The sequence below is a fragment of the Vanessa tameamea genome, chromosome 15 (genome assembly GCF_037043105.1).
Source record: "Vanessa tameamea isolate UH-Manoa-2023 chromosome 15, ilVanTame1 primary haplotype, whole genome shotgun sequence".
NCBI classification, from domain to species: domain Eukaryota; kingdom Metazoa; phylum Arthropoda; class Insecta; order Lepidoptera; family Nymphalidae; genus Vanessa; species Vanessa tameamea.
In genome coordinates, this window is record NC_087323.1 from 9,951,301 (window position 1) to 9,973,295 (window position 21,995).

General features: G+C 31.7%; 1 protein-coding gene across 1 annotated transcript; it reads left to right on the forward strand.

Annotated features, from left to right (window-relative positions):
- The first annotated feature begins 13,211 nt into the window (after nucleotides 1-13,211).
- On the forward strand, nucleotides 13,212-19,292 carry LOC113398440 (uncharacterized). The gene is made up of 4 exons (XM_026637183.2): nucleotides 13,212-13,345; nucleotides 14,349-14,471; nucleotides 17,437-17,590; nucleotides 19,192-19,292. Exons 1-4 carry the CDS (start codon nucleotides 13,256-13,258, stop codon nucleotides 19,290-19,292), a joined length of 468 nt encoding a protein of 155 aa, XP_026492968.1. The 5' UTR covers nucleotides 13,212-13,255.
- The last annotated feature ends 2,703 nt before the right edge of the window (nucleotides 19,293-21,995 follow it).

The following is a 21,995-nucleotide window of genomic DNA, read 5'->3' on the forward strand; positions in this document are numbered from 1 at the left end:
ATCGTAATTTAAGATTGCGGGTTCAAATCGGAATAATCACGACTGAATTCGTGTTTGATTTGATTTGTGATTATAAGAATTTAATAACCTCGTGCTTATCATCTGCCAAATGTTTCCCGTCAACCCGTTTCGGAGCAGCGTGGCTGAATAAATACCTTCTTCGAAATGAGAGGAGGCCTTAGATCAGTGGGACGTATCAAGTTATTGCTTTACTTAACTTGTACAGTGCATAGGTGATCAGTCAGATCACTTAACATCAGTGTTCCAATAACTTGTGAGCCTTAACTATACACAAAAATATTTTGAAAAACATATCAAACATTTTTATACGATTACGCAAAGCTGTAAAAGGCTATTAAGGAGTCTATACTCCTCGTTACTATTACCAAGGGCACTGTAAATTGTTATCTGGTAAATGGAGGTCAATTGACCATCGAGTAAAACAATATCTAAATAGCCGTGTTTAAAACGAATGTTTTTTCCAAACGAAGAACTAATTATACTTCATTAAAAAGAAGCATTTTAAATTTTCTCTGTTTGTAAAGCATTCACGTCTTAACTGCTCAATTGAGCAACATGCTTTTTTTTTGTCAGGAGTACGGAAAATGACCGACAAAGTCGTGACTGAAAACTAGTAATGTGCAACGCAAAACTTCAAATTTTCTATATCTACAAAATAATTTTTGTTTTTAAAAACCGCTGAATACTTTCAACGTATAACGTAGCAACAGCAAGTGGTTCTATACTTCTAACTACGAAAACGAATGTCTATACACCAGAACGTCATATAGTCGAAAAATTTCACTATTGGCTTTACAATATTCTGTCAACATAAGTTAATGCTATATACTCGTATTAAGTAGTATTACTTACTTGGTGGCACCTCCCAATTAGGTATTAGGTATTCTACCGCCAAACAGCTGTAATTAGTATTGTTGCATTCCGATTTGAAGGTTGAGAGCCAGTACAGGCACAAGGGACATAATCTTAGTTTCCAAGCTTGGTAGCGTATGGGTGATGTAAGGAATGGTTAATATTTCTTACAGCGCCATTGTCTATGGGCGGTAGTGACCACGTCCCATAAGGTGGCCCATTTGCTCGTCCATTGATGGGCATCTATATAATAAAAAAAAAAATTAAGACGTACTGCTATAAAGATGTTTTGTATTAATGGACCTTTTGCAACACAGCCAATTTCAATCACAGGAACAGTAAAGAAAAGACAAGTAAACAATTTCCACACCGAATTGACGTGCCGTCATTGGTCGAGATCTTAAATAAAATCTATGATGTGTTTTGAAAAACTATTTATAATTAATTATGGTTTTGTGAAAAAATGGCATTTTTAATATAAACAATTTTGAAACAATAATTAAAGTGGATACAAGTATTTAACTGGGATATTGTTTGCTGTGTGTAGTGCACAACACAAGAGAGCAAATCTCTTGGAATATGTAAATCTAAGGTTAGTTTATGTTTACTGATTCTTCGATTGGAACAGACGTTGCAGTGATGAAGTCCATCTGACTTTCAACAGAGGAGACTACCCTTTTTATTTCCTACTTTCGTAATCCGAAGACTAATCAGATACGACCGGAAGTAGTTCAGACGCAACGGTTACGTGATTTCCGAGGCGCAAATATATACAGACAACTTCTATACTCTGGTCAAAACAAAATAACACATGAGATTTCTAGACTTATAACCAGGAAAACCCTTTATTAAATTTACTATAAGACATAATGAAAGTGAATTATTTAAATGAAAAAATGAAAATTATCTGATCGAACCTGCCAATAACTCAGCAGTAACTTTTTTCATTACTACTTCATACAAAGAAATTGTTCCTACATATATACTAATTGGCCGAAATGGCCCAGAGATTAGATCTCTTGCACCTTAACCGACGATTGCGGGTTCAAACCCAGGCAAACACCTCTGATTTTCATGTGCTAATTGTGTTTTTATTTCATCACGTGCTTGGCGGTGAAGGAAAATTTTGTGAGGAGATACCAATGTCTACTGGTGGTGGTGAACACTTACCATTAGGCCCATTTGCCATCCAACCAATGATGTATATATATGTTTACACAACGATATATTACAAATACATTCGTTATTAATACTACTAGATATAATATCTATTTGTAGCTCGGTCAGGTTAAGTGTTTGTGGTAATTCTCTATATACATGCAGTGCGGTGATTTTTTTTATTTAAATATTTTTAAACCAAAACAAAGGTTCCTAAGTCCTTACTTAATAAATATGAATTTAATTATTTTTATTAGTAAAATATCCACCTAGTTGGAATGTAGATATTACCTAGAAGTTTATCTTTACTTATCGTGCTGATGCTCATATTGTCAGTTTCTATGCAAATAAATAATAAAAATATAGTAGTACTTGCCCAGATTCGAACTCAGAACCATTGGTCAAGATTCACGTTTTCTTATCACTGGGCCATCGCGGCTCAATAATACGAGTATAATATATCAAAAACAATAATCTTATCATGATATCACTTGTTTCATTTATAAATATCAAAACAAAACAAGATACGACGACGCTGAGTTGCGGTAAACTTCTCTATTAAATATCTATTACTAATCATTGATATATTTTGTCCCTTTCTTTGAAATGGAATGTGTTGTTGAAATGACTGAGACAAAACATTTAAAAAAAATCGTACATACGTTTTATATTTTACAAATGAACATACCTATGTTGACTAGAAAATTGATGCAATTATGTATGATTAATATATTTAATAAAATTAGAGTAGCTTAAACTTATAAGATAATAATAATTGATGTTTGTATGTTTGTCCTGTATTAATTCCTAAACCATCCGATGAAACTCTGGCGAGTCGTTCTGCTTACGTGAATGCCCAAAATATATGAATATATAAACGAAGCCCCTGGTTGGCTAGTTTAAAATAAATTTAAAGCTTTTAATAAAAAATTACATCAAAGTTTTTACATTAAACAAATAAAAAATTCAAAGTTAAGTTATTCATTCATGAAAATTGTCGAAGGTGCAAAATGGTCGATCTATTTACAAAGTAGACTAAGTTTAATCACTTAGTAATATTCGTATATATATTGTTTTTATATACTTTGGTATTTTTCTCATTGAAATAAATCGAATTCAATAAATCAATTATCAGGTTTATCAAAACAAAACAATATACGTACACACACGTACGTTCGACGAACAAAGAATCAAATTCCCGTGAAGACAATCCAGAAATGGAACTCTGTCAAAGTTACAAATTTCATAAATCGGACCTTCAAAATAATTTCCTAATAATGAATTATGAAAAAATCGAGAAGAAATTAAAAAAAAAATTTGACATGATACGATCGAAGTGAAATTACTAATTTACTTCTCGAGCTCCGTTCCGTACTCCGATCTAATACTTTTGAAACTTTTTATACTCGTATGTGGTGTGTATCTTTACAATTCATTCCGTGTAATTTGAAAACTTTCGGACTGATGCTATTAATCCGTTGGTAAATTATACGGATACTAAAAAGGCTAGCCGATAATCGTCAGCTATTTATGAAAAGTTATCTTTAAATAATAGCGTATGAATTCTCAAAAATGTTTATAAGCGTAAATATGCTTGTTTTTTGTTCCTATAATATAATATAATACTTAGTTCATATTCTTTTAATATCTAATATTAAATTAATATATTCTCTCAAAAAAAATTTATTGTAAATAAATGTTTGATTTATATCTATTTATTATTTCGATATACAGGGTTATTGGTAATTCGACGTATTCCCGTTAGGAGGTGATAGGGGTGACTATTTGCGATAATTTTAACCCCCATATGCATAATGCAAAAGTGAACCATTTTTGACATATCGCGTTTTTTAGATTTTTTTAAAATAAGTCAAAAATGCAACTTAAAAAAATTATTTAAAAAAAAGTATCAATTAAAATCTATTTATTTCTTCTGATTTATAAAAACGATTAAACACTGGATATGTTTCAATATTTAAACAATAATTATCAGTCCAAATTTAAAAATGCGAGACGGAAAACGATATTATTTCAATATTTTTTTCCCTCAAATATGCCTGAAAAACAAAAAAAAAACATTATGAAACTTGTTCTGCAGATTATTTTAAAAACATAATCGTTTACTTAGATTTCCGAAAACGTATAAAAACTAGGAATTTATTTCAAAGCAACCGAAATAAAATGATCAGAAAGGACGCTGATGGAAATTCGTATTCGAACATGACCGAATTCGTACTAAAGGCCGCTCTTTAAAATTCCCACAAAATTGATTTAAAATAATATCCAATGTAAAAAAAAACTTACTTATTTAATACAAATTTAAAATAAAATTTACATACATAAACAGTTCAGTAGCTAAGTTAACTCAACTCGATAACGAATTACCAATAACCCTGTATATATATTGCCATTGGTGTTGTTTTAGAATATTTTAGATCATTTCATATTTTTACTTTACGGACCAAATAACTTTGAACTGAATTAAATCAGTTGTATATAAAAAATCAAATACATAGTTTAGTTGTAAAAAAAGTTTGATTTTCAATATATTTGACATTGCTATCTATTATTTTAGAATATTCTAGATCATTTCATATTTTTACTTATCGTCCAAAATAACGTTGAGCTATGAGTTGAGTATTGAATAAGTTGTATACAACAACTCTCTTCAGCTCTACTTTAAAAATATAATAGATAATATTGCCTTATTATTTTATTCTTAACAACAACAAAATTGTCGTACTCACCAAAGACTATAACTGAATTACTTCAGTACAGAACAGCTATTTTACAAATATATTTAAAACTTCACTTTTAAAACCACGATCGTACGAATACGAGTAATGTTCCGAGACGCGACAAGGAACAACCATTCCAACCCGCACCCGGAGCGGCACTAACCGTTAAGGGTTGCGACCCTTATATATTTATACCAAGAGACCTGTTGCAACAGCATCAGCTTGAAATCAAAACTTTCTTTTCAAACAGAGAATTTGTGGTATCGAAATGTTATCTATTATGATTCATTTTAAGATTATATATATTTTCCTGTTTTATCAATTGTTTTTGTTTCTATTAAGTATATAATATTCTGAGTTTCCTAATTAAGATTATTCTCAAAAGACCGGAGTTTTGAATTTGGCACTGGGAAAGCACTGGAGAAGCTGGTGATCCTGTGCCTGATCTTTTTCTAGTCAAGTCAGATTGGTATCCATTCGGATTAAGAGAATCTAGGAAAAATAGATTTTAATTTCGTAATTATTTCAGATTATTATTGTTATTTTTTTTTGATTATTTAACTTATACTTAAAACGTTTTATTAATGTATTGTGGTTGGATAGGAGGGAATGTGGACACAATTTGCTCATTTTGAGTGATTTCGTTTTATGATGTAATTAAATAAATATACAATGTGCACGCACTTCCCTCATTCGAGTGGCTTAGTCTATATAAAAAAAAATCCTCTTAATCCAAAAGAGTTCCCGGGTAAGGGTTAAGCTTTAAGAATCTGACGTGAAAGTAGACGAAAGATGATAATGACGCCCTTTAAATAAAGGGTATTCACAAAGGAACGTCGCTTTTGTGCATTCGTTTCTTACAAAACATACAGGTCGAACGACTCTTATGTGGAAATAATTAAGTATATAAGGACTTTTACTCTGCCATAAGAACTATTACTTTAAATATAAGAGGTTCCATATAAAGGTATAATTACTGGCAAAACGAAAATAACACGTAAATTTTCGCTGATGTAATGAATAACAGATAGATATGACAAATCACTTACAAAAAAGTAAGGTCAGCAAAACAAAAACAAAACTACCTGGAAAAGTGAAACTTTTTTAAAAGTTCCGGTTTTTTTGTGGCATTGGTTGGCGGACGAGCATATGGGCCACATGATGGTAAGTGGTCACCACCGCCCATAGAGGCGCTGTAAGAAGTATTAACCATTCCTTACATCACCTATGCGCCACCAACCTTGGGACAATTAATCGCCTTTTAAACAGAACAAATAAGAATTAAAAATAGTTACTGTATAAATAATGACCGCTTGGAATGGTAGCAAGAATAACAACATTTCCCCGTTGAATCGCAAGAAGTTAATTTTATTTATTGAATATTTTATTACAAATTAATACAAAAAAAAATCAAACTATTAAACTAATTATCAGTATAAAAATCACGTAAGTCCCTTAAAGAGACTTCTTCTAACACTTCTACTTGTAACCGAGAAGCAATGTGGAAACCGGCTGTCACGGTATGGGCATGTTATGAGGACCATATTGTAACGAAGGTCTTGAGCATGGACGTGGATGGATATAGAGGAAGGGGACGACCAAAGAAACGATGAATGGATTGTGTGAATGACGATATGGCTGGAAAGAATGTTACTTGTGAGATGACGTCAGACAGAGAAGTATGGAAGAAGAAGACATGCTGCGCCGACCCCAAGTAAAATTGGGAAAAGGGCAGGAAGATGAGATATGAGATTAATTCATAGTTCATCTGTGAAAATTTGTTAATGCTTGCGTCTATAATTTTTTACCGATACAATAAAACTGATCTAACTTTTAACAGTTGAAAAATTTTTAATCTTCCATTGTCAATAAATGAACATCTGTGCTTCTATTTCATTCCTGTTTCTGTTGTAATGCGCATCTCACCAGTAGAGCTTTTATTATATCAAAAAAAAAACACAGCGGTATAGTACAAAGAATAAAATTCTAGAAATTTCACTCCTTTATATTTGATTTTGTTCTCACACTTACCTACAACTTCTCGTTTCCGAGGAAGTCTGACGTGACATCTGACGTGACGTTTAATGGTCACTATTTTATATCTTATACATTGCAGTAATACCTCTTTATATATATTTAAGTCTATTGATGGTTTTTTATTAATCGTTATTTTTTATTAATGATAAAAACTAATGCTGATAATGATTTTCCTGAGGGAAACAGATCATCTGTAGTCTGTCAGACATTGTCATTGTTGGAATTATTAACATGCCCTAAGGTCACTGTTTCAAACTATTTTGATGAACATTTGTCTTTTGTAGGTTCTTAATATTAGGATCGACCATTCAAACAAGTTGTAGCTTTTGTTTTAAATAATAATACCTGTAAATTTAACATTTCGATTTGAGAAATCTCTCCTGTCACCAAAATATCAGCTACACGAGATTATAAATGGTAACAAATACATTTAAGTATCCCTTTGGATTGATTAAAATGAAATACTTATATTAAATATTTGTCTTTGAGAGGTTGTATTGTTTTATCCATAAATATTTCGATCTTCTAGACTCATAATCATCATTCCAGACATTTTCAATTAAACAAGTCTGCCCGTTGCAGAATCTTCTCTTAATAAGTACGATCCTTACATTTTAGTCTTTACAATACAATCTCTAAGAATGTTGCTTGGAAATGGTTAACGCGGATATTCGTTGACACAATAAAATATCATTTTGATCTTAAAGTTATGTTCATGACAACCTACGTTTTATTGTTAAACAAGTTTGATTATGTTGCTCCATTTTGTCTTAAGAGATTTTTATTACTGCTTTTAGTTTAATTTATTATTATTAGTTAGCAGGCATCTATTTAGAACCGGTAGGAAATTTTTGATCACCAATAAGCAATTGTAACGCTTCTATATTTAATAAAGATTTTTGACTTTAACTTTGAATTATCACGAAGTACTTAAATAAATGAGTTACAATGTTATTACTTGCAGTGGTTGATGTGTTACTTGCAAAATAATTTATAAGTAAAAAAGACTTTCTCGTCATTTTAAAATATATCTTGTCATTTATTTTAGAGTACTAAAATTTAATACAGCGAAATATATATAAAAAAAAACATATGTACAATTGCACACACAATGTGCAAGAGCGGTTTTATCGTGAAAAGAATGACCTTATTCTGACAACCTCTTGGCAAAGGCATATCATACATGGTAGCAACGGTTCGTTTTACGGCAATACCTTTGTTGTACAATATTTAGGTTAATACATAAATTATCAGGTCCAAATATTGGTAATGTCTAAGTGCGTTTAAATCTTGTCTGTTTTTTTATGGTATAGGTGGCAAACGAGCGGGAGATTCGCCTGATGTAAAGTGTAAACTACCCCCGCTTATGGACATCTGCAAAACCGGAGGGCTTGCAGGTGCGTTGCCGATATTTCACCTTCGAACATACCGTCAAAATTCTAATTTTGTTGCGATGTTCGAAGGTGAAGGAAACTTCAGCAACTGGGGTTAATTCAAACAATTTCTTGGTTGTAGAGAGATACAACATCTCTACGCGATGCCAAAAGATCCAGCAAGTCAGGAAGGGCTTTATCGTCCTTAATTCGAGCCGCTCTGCGTTGAACATGGTCAAATGAAGAAACTGGTATTGGTGAGCAATACTCTATGTAAGGCGGAATTTGTGGCTTGTATAATTTTATTATTTTTATTATATAGATCAGTATAGGCTATAGATCAATGATGTTTATCCTAGGTTATGTAAAACATGAAAAATAGTCTCGTTTTTAGACGTATAATATCTTCTAATTCGAAGTTAGGCAAATATACTCATATACATATATGGACTAGTCCATAAGACTAGGCTATCTGCGGGAAATCCCCACCAAAAGGAATGAAACGGATTGGATATGTAAAAGATAAAGTGACGCTCTCTGATACTATCAACTAATATTATACAATATTTTATAAATATAATACGCTAAGTAATAATTAAATATGGATTTTGACTTTTAAAGGCTGATGTTTTTTTTTGATGATGATGTGTTTTGTTTTTTTATACAGCATGATTTTAAAGGATGATACCGTTTAAAGGATAATAGGCAGTATAGTACCTACATAATTGTTACTTGAATGTCGTATTGTGCAACGAATTTAAAAAAGGAGTTGGTAAATGAAGTGAATAATAGAAACAAGGAACGTGACTTGATTCTATTCTTGAAAACCATTGCACAATACTTGCTAAGGTTTCGAATATTTTCAACGTCTGCTTTCAACTTAATTTCACAATAACTTTTAAAGAGAATTCCTACAAATAGTATAGAAAGATCCGTAAATATACGAACAATAACCTTTTGTTTGTCATTTTACGAAGTCACGCAAATGGACCGCAGTGAAAATAAACAAATTTCTGATTAAATGGCTTCGTGCGTGTACCGCCTACTCTAATAGGCATCAGCAGTGGTGATATAAATAAATGGTTTACGGGCTGCCTGGCGATGTAAATATTCACAGGTTCGATCCTGACTTATTATTTTCTCCATTCCTAGAACAAACTAATTAGAGGGGTAAATAGGAATATCAGTAATTCCTTAAATGGAACATTGCTTCAATTTAAAAAATAAAAATAAAAAAGATTGCCGTCGTTACTAAGTAATAGTGAATATTTGTTAGAGTGCCATTGGCTCGGGTAAACTGCCTTTGCAGGTTTTCTTTGCTTGGGATGGTGCAAAGATTCCTTAGCTTTCCGATTCAGATAAATACCAAAACAATACCAAGGAAAAATTTTTAGGCTTTTACCAGGCTTAAAAATTCACCATGCCGCCTATTCAACCAATGATCTTCCTGTCATTTTCCCAACCAAAAAGGTTATCAGATATGATAAAACATCATCCTCTTATAATTGCGGAATGTCCCAAAAAAATTTCTGCATTTATGTTTTTTTAATGATTCTCTACACAACACATTTCATCAACTCGTGAACGACTTATAACTGTGGTGTACATGTGTGTGTCCTACATAGGCACACACTCTATTACTTCACCTACTAGTGCGATGGGACGGCGATCAGAAATAACCGGCGCAATATAAACCAAAAATTTGGAAATTGACGAAAACAAAAACGCAGTCAATTGTTTATCTCCACATCAACTAAATCATTCAAACAATGTAGACGTCCTTTAAATTGTTTTTAGTTACTAATTATTAACTAATTCATATTCTTCAATATATAAGTTTAGTCTTCTTCAGTGGAAGGTCTTATTTAAAAGTCAAACTCCACTTTTCAATTAAGAGTTAGTTTCTGAGCATCTTAAACTAAATAAAACATAAGCCGCGAGATTATTTATTACTAGCAAAGTTTCGCTCGAGAAACGTGTTTCTTTTTTTAGTGATCAAACTAACATCTTGACAATGTCCCATTTATGGGCAAAGACCTCGTTTTCCTTAGGCGAGGGTTTTTGGAACTCTTTCCTGAAAATTTCTCAATGCGAATTGATGAACATAAAAAAGTTACATAAGTCTAAATGTAAATACCGCTGCATATATACTTTTTTAAGCGTTGAATATGAAAAAGTTTTTAATGAAGGTATTGGAAAAAGCTTTCAATAAATCTCTCGATAATTCCTTCAAAACAATCCGGTTTGTCAACGTGGCAACCCTGCGAGGTTAATTGGATTAGCCTGGATTAAACAGATTCTGACCGTATTTGGAATTTTCAGATTTTTTGCTAGCTTTTCGTCGCTAAGTGATAAAAAATGCCTTAGTGAGCAAGAAATGGTTGTAAGTATTAGGTTTAGTTATATCTGTTGATAAATATAATATTTGGATACTGTTGAACATTTTTACAACAAAAAAAGATACTATTCAGACACGACAGAAGATTTTTTTTTAATTTACACCTTGGTCACGACATTATTAGTTAGGGGGAGGGGCTTAAATTCCTGTACTGGAAGTCTCCTCTCTTCCATATATAAGTAGGTCCAAAAAAATATTCTTAATAACTATTAATTTATACAACATTAAATTCATGCTTATAACGTCTTTAAGTAGTCTAAATTTAAAACTGGCAAGACTGCGAAGCACAACTTGTTATACAATAAAAGCGTCCTTCTTCCTTATAAACCTTCTCCAAAAGGCAGTGCTACTTCTGATATCAGTTTTATGGATATTAGTTAAGTAGTTTTTTCAGTTACATATATAGTATTGATTTGGTTTCAAAGCAGTATTCATTGCAACATCAGTCACCAATATGCGATTCGCATATTGAACGATGGATCTTTACTGCCCATTAGTAAATAAATACATAATAGTACTATCAAAAAAAAAACAAAAAATAGTTCCCATTGTTTTGTGTTGTGAGACTTTTTCTATAGGTTTATTTGAACGTGTCACTTTAATCACGTGGGCATATTCGCGCGTCTCTATTGGTAGTTAATAACTGAAAACGTGAAAGCGTACGAGAATAAGCCGATTACAGTGCATCCGTTTCAGCATTTGTTAAAATAAGCTTGTTAGAATTCAGCTTTTAGGTTTTTCTATGTTATTTTTATGTGAAACTAAAGTCATATTTTTACAAAGTAACAGCGATTGTATCATTTTAATCGATAACTTATAAGATTGAAATTGTATAAGACTAGATGTGTATGCTCTGTGGTCGAACCAGCAATTTTATTTTCGGTTCAGCAAACAACTTCTCAGTATAAACAGTACATCTAAATTCATGAAATTTTTAGAACATTTAATCTGTGTTTACACACTCGTACACACTGCAATATCTCTTGAGAATTTGGCTAATGCCGCCGCGGCTAAAAATGATCGAATGACTTCTTATTGTAACACATATTTGAAAATTGGAATTGATCACTATTTTCTATTAATATATAAACACAAGGAACATAACTGGAAATTGTCTTAATAAACCATTTTATTTTTTTTGTTGAATTTCTTATAATTGTATAATATATATTTTGTTATTTCAAGATTTTTTTTTTCCGAAAAATTTAGACAAATTTGTAAAACAGGCAATTAAATTACCCATATTGCATTATATTAATTAGTCAGGATGTTTTCGATGAAATGCAAACAATGTTCTATTCACAATTTAACGAACCCCGTATTATGAAACAATGCTTACTGATTAGAATAATTAAAACAATATAATACGAACATCATTTCATTGTATTTATTAAAAATGGCGCTAGCTTACATTGAGATTAATTAATTCAAGTCTGAAGAGAGAGAATAATCAAGGAACGATATTATTATGAGTCAACAAACAGAGAGATTTCGAAATTTAATTTAATTTAAATCACTTACAATTTAACGGGGTAACCTCAAGACATTTCTAGTATGATATTTGTTTTAGAACGAAATTTAGAAATAGGAGCTCGAATTCAAATAAAATTGATTTTAGTTATAAAATTTAAAACATGCTTCAAAATATTGTTTTCATGTTCACTTCAACTACTCGATAATCGTATCTATAGCCTGTCCCAGTCACAAGACAAAACAACAAACAATATTGACATTGAATCGCCAAGTTTAATAATGGATTTGTGATAAAATGGCGTCCCGAATGTCGTCAAGTTGTTATCGGAACTTTGGAAGTATATTAGAGTAGATATTAGTATTTAAGTGAAATAGTGCTGTATTATAAATAAATGTATATTGATCAAGAGCGATTTGTAGTACATAATATAGTAGGGCTATTTGAAAAATATTATTGTGCGAATTTGTGGTATGTTTACTTTAATCCGTCTTCGATTGGGATAAGAAATAGACAGATGTCTTGCATCGTTTAACACCCATTTCAAAGGTAAGGTAAGTATTTCTGTGTACTTATATCGCTACTTAAAACTAAATTTGACATATGTATTAACAAAAGTTGCGTGATGTGCACCAGGCGACCTTATCCCTAAAGCAACGATCTCTTCCAGACAACCTTTGGGCAGAGGACTGGTTGTAAAATAAAGTTTTCCCACATTCTCGTCCTCGTCCTCGGGGTACAATTATCTTAAATTTGTGAAACTGAAAATTTTCTTTTAATTTATATATATACTACCCTCTAGATATTATCTATATATTTTTTTAATTAAAGTACAATTAGCAAAGATATTAAATAATTGTCAAAATATATAATTTGTTTTTTTTTTGTAACTAATTTTAGGTTATACACTAATACGTCGAAATATTTTTGCACCATAAATGTTTCACTCAATCGTTAAAAATAAAACATTTCAAGTTCGTATCGCAGCCAAGATATTTTCCCCAAGACAAAAACAGTTGTAAAAATCTGAGCAATTATTATATTAAAATAAATCATAAAAAACCTCATTTGTACCTTTTGCGTAACATGTGGCAGAATATGATGAGCAATAGTTAACACAAATATACACTTCATTAGAAAATGTCAACTCACTTTGACATCACAATTAAATGAAATACAATTAACAAATACCAAATAAATAAATATAATGACAGCACTTGATGATCTTCCCGATGTCTCTTCATTTTTCGGAGTGGATCTTAGGACTGGCTCAATGATAATAGCTGCTTTAGGGGTGGTAAGTGAATCTTGAAAACAAAACACTTTGTTCTGTGTCTTCATGGATATATAAGAGTCATCGTTTATTGTGTTTCGCCAATAGCAGATACTTTGAATCTTACTTTGATAGATAGTTACATTTTAAGACCGAATCTGGCCCAAACAACCTGTTGGGCGGTGCCGGGTCCATCGTGTAGTGGAAAGGGAAACTTCTAGCAGTTCCCATGTCTTGCGACCCAAGCGTAGGTTTAAGGGGGTTCTCTTTACAACGCACATCAATGCTCACCTTCACTGCTCATGAATATAATATTAATATAACATCAGAATACAGAAATATATAAAATATTTTTTTAGTATTTACTAGCCGTGTACCTGATAGGATATTCTATTGGAATCATTATTCGGAGGTTAATTTGTAATGTACAGACTTTCAACCTTAGATGGTAATTTTTTTCACATCGGATTTTAATTCATGAACGTAAGCCTAAACATCAATTTTCATATTTTTAACATCAGACTTTCAGTACAAACTGTCATTTCCTATTCAAACTCTCTAGGAGATTAATTTTGGAAATCCTTTTAAGAAAACACTTTGCAAAATTTTATCCCCTTTGACCTTAGGTAGTGTATGTCAGTCAGTCATTTTAAAATTGTATTAAGTAAATAATGGAACGGAAATGAAGCCTACCTTTCATTTACCAAAAGGAAAATTAATTCAAATTTACCTTTGTTGGAAATACGTCTGAAACGAATATAAGTGACAAATTTTAACGGACCATATGGTTCTTCATAGTTGTATTAATCAACCTAAATATTATTTTTAGGAGTTTTTAAATTCATACAGGGATCAAATTCGGTACGAGCTACCTGATCTATATATATAGGTATTATACCTAGCAGTCGAGGAAACAATTTACGATAAGAAATAAAGATCATAAATTATATATGTAAAAGTATAAAATTAGGAAATTATTATTTTATTTATAGTAAAAAGTTACTCTGATTACTTTGTTTTATTTCAGGTGCACCCAATGGCCTACGGTTGCTCCTTCTTTATCCCTCTGAGCTATCTGCTAGTTACTATATGGATTCTAGTGGCATTATTCTTTGCGGCTAGCATACTATTATTTTGTGGTATTGCAAAGGTAACTTTATTTGTTATTTGACCTTAAATAATTATATATATATTTTTAGTACAATGAAAAATATGTTTTATTTAATTAAACAACTTACTTGGCATAATATGAAAACTTCGGTAACTTGAACGAGACCGAAATGTACAGCGTATTTAAAAAAAAATCGATTCAACTTTAGTTTAAAACCTTGTTTTATAATAACATTAACAATACCTTTCTTCAAGAAACTACTAAGCTTCCTATTTTCCACTCCAATTAAGTGCTAAGCTTGTATCAAGAGCTACCTACTCTTAATACAAGTTCAACATTGCTTAGGTTATAACAACAGGTCAAGGTCAGGCTCGCGATACTAGCTTCGAACTCATCACTAGACTTTTATGCCGCTTTAAGCCTTTTAATTTTAGTGATGTTATATATTGAGCACATATTTACCTTTTGTCTTTTATATTTATCTTTTATTGTTGAGTATATTCTATATTATTTTTGTTTTGTTATTTTAAAGTGTACGTTAACATTACCAGAATAACAAGTCGTTCCTTTGTTATTCAAGATTTAAAGTCCGTTTAGTTATTGTTTTAGAAGTAACCGAGCTTTTTATTACTAAAAACGTATTTACGCGTTGTTCATTTACTGTGTATTTTAATTAAAATATTGTTGAATGTAAGAGATTGTCCGGCTACCTAAAATATTCTCGAATAAACTATTAAATCTTCTCGTGAAAGGGCTTTGTGAAGTCTGGATCGGTACCACCCACTTATCAATATTTTACCACCAAACATCAATAGGATGAGTGATCCAGTGTACTATTAGGCCCGATTGCGTGGTTTGTATTTCTAGTACTACCCATGATATATATTTTTTTAATGATTCCATTGTATACTTTGCAACCGAGGCTTCGCTTTCGTGTGCGGGGTGGGAGGCAGGTATTAGTAACTCTATGTAATTTTCTGTACCTCTAACAAGGTAAACACATTATTTAGCTAACCATATATGTAATATGTTGTTTATTGAAACAAAAACTGTAGTTGTTGCTCTGTAAAGAGAAATTTATTTTTGAAAGTTTGATACAATGAATATTATATTTGCAAATACAATTTACGACTACTTATATACCTAGTACAAATTAACATTATATTATTTACTAACCTGTAAAGAGAAACAACATTAAAAGCTATTGCTTCAATTTCTATTTTAAACAACCGTTATTCCTTTTCAAAAATCTTAACTTCTAACTTAAAATGTACAAAAAACAAGAGAGCCTTTTTCTACAGATTAAATTATATAATGAATACAGAGTAAAAACTGCTGCCACCATATATAATAAATTATAGTAAGTAATGAGCAAGTGTAATTATCTATTAAATTAAATGAAGAGTAAAAGAGCTTAATTTACATATATATTAAAATATTTAAAAATAACGATATCAGTGCACTTTTTTTATTGCTTGGACCAGCTTACGAATTCCTTTACCAAACAATTCCGCTGTACCCATTCGTGATTTATATTATATAATATCTTTATTCGATAAAAATGAATCTAAAAGTGTCCCTTGTTCACTATTGACACCGTTTTCATTTTCTATTTAATATTATCAGTGGTTGTAAATTCTAGCTATAAATATACTTTATTAACATAAGAATTATTAACATTATTTACTGTTTAAATCATGACTGCGCGGAATGGTGGCAAGAATGCTAGCAAAATTTCCCCGTTGAATCGTAATTCCGTTCTTCTGGGCAAAAAACGAACCAGCCCTCCTGTCACCAGTGGAGGCAAGGCGAGGTGTTACACTTTTAATGAAGCTTTTTGCACTGCTACTTCAAGGTCCAAGTGTTTCAAGAACGAAACATATGAAATATGGGAGCTAGTAATTAAGGTTTATTAGCATTGAAATTATTTAGTAATACATGTTTCCACGAATTTAATTCAAGTTCCATTTGGTAACAATGCCTGATCTTCATCCAATTTCCTGTATCATATATTCCATATGAATTAACTTTAATACATTATTTAATTATTTATTCCTTCTTTAATATTGATTTTAATTCCATAAGTAATAAGCTAAGGCCTCCTCTCCCTGGAGGAGGAGGAGATGGTTTAGAATTTATTCCACCACGCTGCTCCATTGCGTGTAGGTGATCACACATGTGATAAAATTTTATTAAAATTAGACCCACGAGATGAATTACGTGATATGTTTCAGTGATGCTTGCCTGGGTTTGAACCTGCAATCATCGGTTAAGATGCACGCGTTCTCACTGGGCTATCTCGGCTCCATTTTAATCCTTAAATCTTCTAAATGAACTTTTATATCAAAATGGACCTGTCTCATCAAATGAACCATTTCGGCTCAAATAGTTATTTTATGGAATTACGGCTTTCTGTTTCACACTTCCGTCCATTTTTACGAAATCACTCTCATAGATTGCAAGAAAACGAGTGGGAACATGTTACACATCAAAAATATAAATTAAATTGTAACAATCAAAACATTTGCAAATTATTTTTCATACGAAATGAGCTTATGTCAATTAATAATATTTTATAAAATTATATATTTGTAGAACAACGTATTATAACGTATATTTTTTTTATCATATTAATATTCCCATTAAATAATTTAAGATGAGATTTTCATTTGAAGATCCTTGAGAGAAAAAACGTTTCTTGATATCCATTTCGCAACACGAGTTATTAATATATGGTCGGGTACTGATCTCAGATAAGTTGCTATTTTGTATTTCAGTAACAATAAGAATGAAATCACCATATGGTAATTAATATTTAAAACTGTTATGAAGTGTTTTGCGTTAAACTTACTTTTAAATTTTTGGGTCTAGTGGGAAAATTAATTATTTTATTTTTATTTAATGTCGTATATTTACCACCTAAGTAATTGTATTCAGTTTTCCGAACGAAATCAAATAAATAAATAATTTCTATAATGAATTCAATTAGTAAACATTTTTCCAGGATGACGCTGTTCTCTGTGCTATTTGGATCTGGTACGCGGTTATCTTCGTAGTTGTGATGTTGATGATGATGATGCTTCTAGCCATAGTGTTCACCTCCCGCAAACAGAGGAACAGAGTCTTCATAGTAATACTTGGCATGCTTTGGTATATATGTAAGTGACATTTCCACGTATATATAACATTTTGCTATATGATGGCAAAAATAAAATGTTGGGAAGTAATCGCCTGATTATTGGATCTTAACTTTTTGAGAGTTTTTTTCAAGCTGTCAATATATAATTATGGATTTATATAATTGATGAATGAAGAAATGTAAACATCCTTAAGACGGTCAATGCTCCCCCGAGCAGGGTAACTATGAGTTAAGGTGCGTTTTGTGCTTTTTAATTACCGTGATAAACAAAAATCAAAATATTCTGTATTCAAGTAGGCTTTTACGAGTCATTTTACAAATTATATATATATATATTAAATGAAGCTACCATCAGAAATAATAATTTAATTTAGTTACATTATTCCGAGTATTTCTTAAAATATTATAATGAATGGTAATTTCTAACGAAACACATTTAACTTAATGCTCCTTTAAATGTTTCTCTTTATTTATATATTTTTTATTTTTGTTATTATATATAGAGCTAGGTTTTTCCCGCAATTATATCCACATGGACTTCATTTTACCGCTATCCCAGCGTCTAAACACTATACCTCATATAAATCGGTTCAGCGCATTAAACTTGAAAAGATAAAAGACTGAGTTACTTTCGCATTGATAATATTAGTAGGCATTAGTGTAGTCAACTATATTTTGTAAAATAGTCAACTACGCTTTTTCCATCATACAGATTTCCTACTTCCAAACGATGTCTACCGTTTCGTTTAACGTGACAGTACTTAAAATGATATCTTCAGGGAGCAGCTACGCCCCAACTCTTCATACTTAGATCTAGCTTAGTAGTATGAAAAACGAGTTACTCCTACAAACTTGATTCGTGCAGTTTTGGCTTAAAGAGATAAAATAAAACGCTTCCCTAAGACATAGTTAATTACATTTTTATAAAAAAAATTAACATTAATTATATGGAAACAGTTTTAAGAAAATCCATTTTTACCGTAAGTTGGATTATTTATTTTACTTCTGAACGTAATTATAAATGTCTTTGTGATATTTGTATCAATAATATTCTAGTAATAACATTGTTGAAGAATATAATGTTCACGTATTTTTTTTATTGAAAATAGGTAGACTGGCTGACAAGTGGGCACCACTGCTCATAAAAATTGGTGCAGAAAGAAATTTATGCCAACCCATACATCACCAAACATATTCTAAAAATAAATAAGCGTGGACTTTATTGTCTTCTAGGCACGATATATAAAAAAAATATTGTTGTAAACTGTAAATACTCCGTAATTTAAATGGTGGAAGAAGTAACTACTGAGTTTCTTGCCGATTCTTCTCGGTCGAATCGACTTTCCGAACCTGTGGTAGCTTTAAATTTAATTCAACAGTGTAACATGACGATTCATAATCGTTTTTATGAGCCTACTTGAATAAATAATATTTTGATTTTGAATACGCCACCAATCTTGGAACCTAAGATATTTCCTCTGCATGAAGTTACAATGTGTCTCATCTTTCAAATCGAAACACGGCAACACTGAGTATTGCTGTTCGGCGATAGAATTTGTGATCAGTGAGTGATCCTGTAAATCCTCACAATCTAGTTATTTTAAATATGTTTTCTTTCAGTGACCATCTACTTCATATTGGTTGTGAACAGCCATCGGAAGCAGTTACTTGCCTCGAATTTAAACAGTTTTGTAACTAATCACGTTGATAAAGAATCGTGAATGTTTATTTTTAATTAAATACCCTTAATATAATCTCCGTGTTTCTCTTTACAATCTTCGAATACCTCTAATAATTACATAAGGGATGCAAATGTTTAGATAACTTAACACCGTGCAACTATCCTGTTTGATTAAGAAGGTACAAATTTATATCAACTATGTATAAATTTGATAAACATTTAGATTTGACGTATATTCATTTGTATAAAAAAAGTCGCTGAATTTTATCGGATAATTATTAATTTATGTTTAATAATGACAAAGGCGTATTTCATAGTTTAAAAAGAAGAAAATTAATAGCAATGTAGTCCCATTTTAAGGAATTTCTAATATTCCTATTTGCTCCTCCAGTTAAGATTAAAGCTTGCGCAAGGATTGGGGACGATAATAGTTCAAGGGGTCGGAAACGAACCAGCGACCTTAGTAAATTAAATTTTCGTGTAAAACAAGCGTAACTTCTGTAACTTTTTAAAATAATATGCCATTAATTTAATCGTTAATTTTTCTTTCAGGATTAATATTTAAGTCTTGATGAATTGTGATTGAATGGATTATAAATTGACAAACATAACGAAGAAGTTAAGAGTCCGAATTATCCGACTACCGCTTAGGAGAGGAGAGTTTTATATTTGGCCAATTTATACGTATGCTACAAACTAAATTTGTAAGAGGTGACCACAGTCTATAAACATTGACACTGTTTTACATCACATTACATTAACAGCCTGTAAATTTCCCACTGCTTGGCTAAGGCCTCCTCTCCCTTTGATTGATGTTTGGAGCATATTACACCACGCTGCTCCAATGCGGGTTGCTGGATACACATGTGGCAGAATTTCGTTGAAATTAGATACATGCAGTTTTTCTCACGATGTTTTCCTTCACCGTCGAGCACGATATGAATTATAAACACAAATTAGGTACAAAAAAATTCAGTGGTGCCTGCCTGGGTTTGAACTCGTAATCATCGGTTAAGATGCACGCGTTCTAACCACTGGGCCATCTCGGCTCTTACACTCGACACTAAGAAATATTAACCATTCCTTACATCTCCAATGCGCTACCAACCTTAGAAAACTAAGATTTTATGTGATTATGTCCCTTGTGCCTGTAGTCACATGGGCACACTCACGCTTCAAACCGGAACACAATTGGCAGAAGAATATCTAACGAGTGGATGGTACCCAGACGGACTTGCACAAAGTCCTACCACGAACTAAAAATAGTGAACACATATAACAGCATATTAATTTATATTCATTATTCATGAAGGGTGATTTTTCCTTCATCTGAAAGGAATACTCGATATGCTAATATTTCAAAAATTAAATTATCGGTACAACTAGTTTTGATTTATATCAGACCTCTGCAAGACTAAGACTGGGAATGTGTCTCTCGTTGTGAGAATGGGGATGATGCGTGAGATAATTAGAAGGAGAGATAGATATATACCATATACCTAGATATATATAGATAGCAGCATCATACTAAGGTTAATATTAAAGCAAAACTCTTTGGTTTATACCTATTTATCGAGCACTATAATGCTAATAACGCTTGCGCTTGTTTGTTTCTTTGCTACAAACATAATTATGAAAACATGTCCTTAAAATAACTTATTTTACTGTGAATTGAAGATCAGGTGATTAGATTTTTTTTTAAATAAATATCATTTCTAGCTTCTAATTTGTAAAATTCACGTTAAACACTCAACTGAAATTTATACTTAGAATGTTTTACATTCTGAGTAAGAGGATGCTGTCATTGAAACTGTCAAAATTGATATATTATCTACAACAATATTTTTTATATTATTACTAGATTCGATACATAAACTAATGGAGTTGAATAATTATAAAAAGTTCGAAAATAAAGACATTTACATTAGACAAGAGTGGCTTGTGGTATCAAGTATCATAATTATATGACGGCTCGCGGCAAATGCGGTGCCATGTAATTGATTTATCCCGAATAAAATTGTATGGGTTCGATTATTGGACGAGAGTGAGTCAAGCTTGCTCTGGTGGAACGTTTGTCGGACAGCGCCGCTAGATGGTTGATATGCTAAGGCAACGGATAGCAGCCGGTAATGGCGGTGTATGTCACGCGAACGGATCGCCGACGTCTATAATAAATTATAATCCCAGTTAATTGTTCGATTTAACAATTGAAAATTATTCTACGAACGCGTGTAAAACATTGCAACATTATAATTTAACGATACCAAACTTTATTTCCGGAATTAATTACAGCATTCCCGCGCCCTCGTGATGAGTGAAATAAATCCTATATTAAGTAACAAAGATGATAACGGCGCTCCTGCCAATAGCCGAGTGCCTTCATATATAACAATTATTTAACGCTTTTGAAATAATGATTAGAATTGAAAAAAAAAAGATCTAGTCTGCGTAGACTTATATTATTATAATAGTGTTATAAACAATCTGTACTAATATTATAATTGCGAAAGTCACTCTGCCTGTTACCTCTTTTAAACCGCTGAACCGATTCATATGAAATCTGTCATGGAGATGGTTTAAGTCCCTAAAATATCATAGGGCGTTCTCGAGGGGGTCAGATTAGGGTGACAGTTTGTGTGTTATAGGTAAAGTTAGTACTAACGCATTAACGCCACTGCAGCAAAGAGTGTGGATGCGCCAAAATTGGTCAGATTAGGTTAGGTTATACTTTAAAAAAAACCTA

Coding starts and splice junctions, on each gene's coding strand:
- LOC113398440 (XM_026637183.2), top strand. CDS start 13,256: ATGACAGCACTTGATGATCTTCCCGATGTCTCTTCATTTTTCGGAGTG. Junction 13,346..14,348: donor TAATAGCTGCTTTAGGGGTG/GTAAGTGAATCT, acceptor GTTTTATTTCAG/GTGCACCCAATGGCCTACGG. Junction 14,472..17,436: donor TATTTTGTGGTATTGCAAAG/GTAACTTTATTT, acceptor ACATTTTTCCAG/GATGACGCTGTTCTCTGTGC.